Source organism: Equus quagga, unplaced genomic scaffold (genome assembly GCF_021613505.1).
Source record: "Equus quagga isolate Etosha38 unplaced genomic scaffold, UCLA_HA_Equagga_1.0 91799_RagTag, whole genome shotgun sequence".
In the NCBI taxonomy this organism is placed as follows: Eukaryota; Metazoa; Chordata; class Mammalia; order Perissodactyla; family Equidae; genus Equus; species Equus quagga.
Window position 1 is genome coordinate 1 of NW_025803839.1, and position 5,451 is coordinate 5,451.

At 38.9% G+C, this 5,451-nt stretch overlaps 1 protein-coding gene across 1 annotated transcript; it reads left to right on the top strand.

The window, feature by feature from the left end:
• Nucleotides 1-3: 3 nt before the first annotated feature.
• On the top strand, nt 4-5,446 carry LOC124234582 (myosin heavy chain, skeletal muscle-like; the record flags this gene model as incomplete). Its single annotated transcript, XM_046651922.1, has 8 exons — nt 4-90; nt 676-802; nt 2,401-2,519; nt 2,678-2,874; nt 4,140-4,323; nt 4,594-4,759; nt 4,849-4,973; nt 5,390-5,446. Coding segments are annotated over 8 exons (1,062 nt in total), but the record flags the coding sequence as incomplete, so codon positions are not given.
• Nucleotides 5,447-5,451: the final 5 nt, after the last annotated feature.

The window sequence follows — 5,451 nt, forward strand, 5'->3', positions numbered from 1 at the left end:
GTCAAGCAGAAACTGGAGAAGGAGAAGAGCGAAATGAAGATGGAGATTGACGACCTGGCGAGCAACATGGAGACTGTCTCCAAAGCCAAGGTACAATCATGGTTTAAGTCTTAAAGAGACTTCGGTAAGACAGGAGCGAGTGAGCCTTTCAAGAGTCACTAGCAACTGACAGGAGGAGGTTGGTACAAGGCAGGAGACCAGTGGCAGGGAGGGGCAACTCGGGTGTGATGGAGCAGAGCGCTCATCGCCACACCCAAGGAATATGCAGAGTGAAAACTTAAGCTCTTTCAAATAAAAAAATACAGCTCAACTATACATTGAGATTTTCTAAAAACCTCACCTTGATTATGCTTTTTGTTTTTCCCTTAAGCACAAGTACATAATTTGTTTCTCAAAAAAACTCATGAGTTGAATCACGTATAATCATATCACAGATAAGCCAAGTAAGTAAAGACTTAAATTCACAAAGCAATTTAGTGGCAGCACGTTTAGACTATGTATCTCATTACTCTTTCCATCACAATCTATGGACTCAGTTGCTTTTGTTTGTTTGTAAAGACAGTTTATTCTCAAAATAAATGAGAACTGCAGGTCCTGTGGGATGCTTGGATAATTGAAAGTTTCTGTGGTCCAAATACTTGGCTTGAGATGTCTTCTACCACTTGTTAAATGCAGGGCAACCTTGAAAAGATGTGCCGCACCCTGGAAGATCAACTGAGTGAACTTAAGAGCAAAGAGGAAGAGCAACAGAGGCTGGTCAATGACCTGACGGGCCAGAGAGCGCGCCTGCAGACAGAAGCAGGTGGGTCACTTACCACTGTTGACCTTCAATGATAAATTTACCTTGGATGCTCAATTTGCTGAAAAACTCTGCATTGAGTTACCTGAGATCACATATTACCTCCCTGGGAGGTGCCCACTCATGTGAACACATTAGTGACCACTGGCACGGATGGCTTTCTTGCCTTCTTGTTCATTTGGTTTTAGCTGTTTTTGTTGTTGTTGTTTTTTAATAAAAAGATCCAGACTCTCTTGTACATTAGCATTTTAAAGCAGATTTCACTCTAATCAAAAAGTTATCAAATAAAAACTGTATCCTCACAGTATTTTCACTTTTCAAAATGCTTCCACAAGTTATTTATTACTTTGTTATCTTCACTAGTCTGTACAATGCTATCCCCATTTGAAAGATGACAGATCACAGTAGAGATGAAATGGCTTGTCCAAGAATGCTGACTCCAGTCTTTTTCCTGAAGTCTTGCCAATTACTGGTAGTTACCACTGTATAGCAGGGGAAATATTCAGGACCACAACCCAGCCCAGGAGCATTCAAGTGAGGTTCATAGAGGTTGATTATCCAAACTGGAGAGTCTCTGCATTTACTCCTTCCTCTATCAACCTATCCAACTTTCTACCAAAGTTCCACTTCCCCAAGTGAGAGGTAACAAGATAGAAATTTCTTTATGGGTCATTTGGGCTATGAAAGTAACAGGCAATCAAAGTATTGGAGAACCACTTTACTTCTTCATATTCATCCAAATGTTGTTCTTTTTGGAACAAAGCTCAAACTAAGGCTTTATTATTGTTATACTGGTGAGAAGTACACTTTATGAAAAACAAAATTTATTCTCAAAGAATCAAAATGCTTCTTGTATTTTCTCTTCCTCAAAACATGTTTACTCCTAGTAATTTAGTGGTATGAAAAAAATAATAAAGTTGGTATCCTCATTAAATGTTAAAGAGATAAAGCTTCCAGGTAACCAGTTCAAAAATGGTACTGAAAGGTTTTTCTCTCTTTTTAATATAAGGTTGTATATTTTCTGAACTATGGTGCTTAAAGAAATTAGAGACAAATTTAAATGCCATTTAGTTTAGGAACTGGCTAGTTATCCTTAAACCAACTCATTCTGGGGATGGAAGAATACTTGATGATTTCTAAATATAAAAATGCTTCCAGTATTTTCTTTTGCATATCACTTCTACCTACAGAGGGAATTGCTCAAAGTCTCCTATTTTCCAAAGAATAAACTCTCTGTTTCAATCAAATTTCAATAGAAGGTACACGAGTACAACACCATTGTAGACAAAAAGCACTGGAATGTTTTGTTGGTTTGATTTGCATTTCTTTTCACATGTTTCTTCATCAATTTCTATTGTGATCAAATAATCTTAAATATCTCCCAAAATCTTTTGCGTTGTTCATAAGCATGTCATCTGCCTCAAAGTTTTCCATACTTTTCATTTTTACACAGATTTGCTCATCAGGGTTCAAGTGCATGTTGGTGGTTTGTTGTAATCCGTGCTCTCCATCATGTTTCAGACTCAGCTCCCATTCCTTGCTCCAGTTTGTAATTTAGAGCTTTAGTTATCAGAGTAAGTTCTGGTTCTTGGTCTTTATAGGTGAATATTCACGCCAGCTAGATGAAAAGGACTCATTAGTTTCTCAGCTCTCAAGGGGCAAACAAGCATTCACACAACAGATTGAGGAACTGAAAAGGCAGCTTGAAGAGGAGATAAAGGTAAGCCGTACTTATTGTTGTTGCTCTCATTATCCTTGTTTTGGTTGTTTGTTTTTAGCTTACTTTCACAGATTTACTTCTGGTGGCCTATAGGAGGTTATGGACTAAAACATCACTTTAAAGATATAAAATTAAGTCACCAATTTCTATGTTCTCAGGCCAAGAGTGCCCTGGCCCATGCCCTGCAGTCAGCCCGCCATGACTGTGACCTGCTGCGGGAACAGTATGAGGAGGAGCAGGAAGCCAAGGCCGAGCTGCAGAGGGCAATGTCCAAGGCCAACAGTGAGGTTGCCCAGTGGAGGACCAAGTACGAGACGGACGCCATCCAGCGGACAGAGGAGCTGGAGGAGGCCAAGTATGTTCTAGACTTAGTCAAAATGGAAATATCTCTATTAACAATCAAAGTTCATCTGCTATAAGTACTATATGGGCAAATGTCCATTGAGCCCAAAACAAATAAAAAACTAGGGAAAAAACATGCCTGAACATAAAGCTAACCAAAATACCAAATACTGTAGGTTGTCTGAGGAAAGAAATTAAGCTAGAGGGAAGAAAGAAAAAGGATATAAGACAAGAGAAAGCTGCATGATTCTTTTTTAAAAGGGGGGTAACTTTTGACATCATTCTATTTATACAGGTATAGATAGAATAAGAATTAACTGTATTCTTCTGTGCCTCTCCTCCCTCCTAGCTACTAACAAAAGTATCAGTCCAAGGGGAGAAGTATGTAAGAGAAAAATAGTCAGGCTTGAAAGCAGAGCTTCTCCTTTTGAGATGTGAAAATATGGCTATTTATAGGGGGAAAAGGAAATATATCGTTAAAGACTAAAAAGTAGACAAAACTTCTCTGATAAGAAAGAACAAATTGTTTTATAAAGGACTAAATATTCAATGCAATCAAAAGTTCAAGACTAAACTGTCAGAGGGAGAATCTAGACAAGAGGGAACCTACTTATTCAACAGAATGTTTAAGGCGAGATCTAGTCATTTATTCGATGAATAATATACAACTATGTAGTTGGAATTATAATGTTTTGGTGGATGCCTTAGAAGAGATTCTGAATGGCGCTCTCAAAGTAAAATTTATATTGATATGGGGAAGCTTCTTTTTATGAAAGGATTAATGAAAGCTAGGAAAATAAAGGATATAATTAGACAAAATCAAGTATATTTCATTTGAATTCAATTCATATAACATTTGAGTACTTAATATGTGTGACAGCCAACAAGGATACAAAGATGAGCAAGATACAGACTCTACCCTCTTGAGATCAAATTTCAGTGGAGAAAAGACATAAATAACAGTAATTCAAGAGAGATATTAATATTCCATAAAGGAGGAATAAACCAGCTACCTTGAAGGGTAAAATGTTGGCTTGGGCTGATCATGGATGCCTTAAAGCCAGACTATGAAGTACGGCGATATTGAAATTTGGGTTGTTTTCAGTATTTGGTTGGTAGGAGAGTGGAAGGAGTTAATACAGAACTGGGCCTACAAACAAGCTTGGAAAGCCAAGTATTAAGGAGTCTGACTCTGGAAATCACTCTCTTGTACCCACTTTGAAACACCCAGTTGTACTCATGGCCATTCACTTCTATTGTCTTTATTTCACCTTTCAGGAAGAAGCTGGCTCAGCGGCTGCAGGATGCTGAGGAACACGTAGAAGCTGTGAATGCCAAATGTGCTTCCCTTGAGAAGACCAAGCAGCGGCTCCAGAATGAAGTGGAGGACCTCATGATTGATGTTGAGAGAACCAATGCTGCCTGTGCAGCCCTGGACAAAAAGCAAAGGAACTTCGATAAGGTATGTCTGCACCGGTTTCTGCCTCAGCATTCAACATATCATTAAAGATTGCCTGCTACCTTCAGTGCGCCTTATTCAAACCATCTGAGGCCTGTTCTCAGTAGCTCCTGCTCCATGGATAGGTGGGGGAGGAAAGGGGTCTCCTACTCATCTCATCATAATTATTTCAGTCCCAGATCATCGCAACTCTGTTTGAGAGTTGCAGAATAGATGGTTTTCATCCTGTCAAACTTTCTTCGCTAAATTTCTTGACCATTCCTTGCACCTCAGATCCTGTCAGAATGGAAGCACAAGTATGAAGAAACTCATGCTGAACTTGAAGCTTCCCAAAAGGAGTCCAGGTCACTCAGCACAGAGCTGTTCAAGGTTAAGAATGCTTATGAGGAATCCTTAGACCAACTTGAAACCTTGAAGCGGGAAAATAAGAATTTGCAACGTGAGTACATGTTAACTTTTCTTTAACAAAAGATTTGAAAGACTGTGTTCCCCTATTGAACAAATTTTTATATTTCTGTTCACCAACAGAGGAGATTTCTGATCTCACTGAGCAGATTGCAGAAGGAGGGAAGCGTATCCATGAGCTGGAAAAAGTAAAGAAGCAAATTGAGCAAGAAAAGTCTGAAATTCAGGCTGCTTTAGAAGAAGCAGAGGTAAACATTTTATCACATGCTCTAACACAATTACAAGAGGAATCAGGGTCTACTGCATGCAAGAACTGATGGATCAAGAGAAAATAAAATAACTTTTACCCTGTACACTAAGTACACATGGATGGAGGATGTGTAGAGGATGGAGAATTGACCATGCAAGCAACTAACATAACCATATGTCAGAAACTGTGCTAGACATTGAGAAAATAAAGATGAATAACTTAAGGGCCCTGCCCTGAAGGGCATGATCTAGCTGGCGAGATAAAAAAATATAAAACCAACAATAGCACACTGTAAAAACGTCTATAACAATGGAATAAAGATGTATAAGGCAGGACAAAGGTAGGAACTAATTCCTGTTTCTAGAATATATACACTTCCATTCCCTGCTAATGTGACCTCTTGCTGTCCTTAAGGCATCTCTTGAACATGAAGAGGGAAAGATCCTGCGCATCCAGCTGGAGTTGAACCAAGTCAA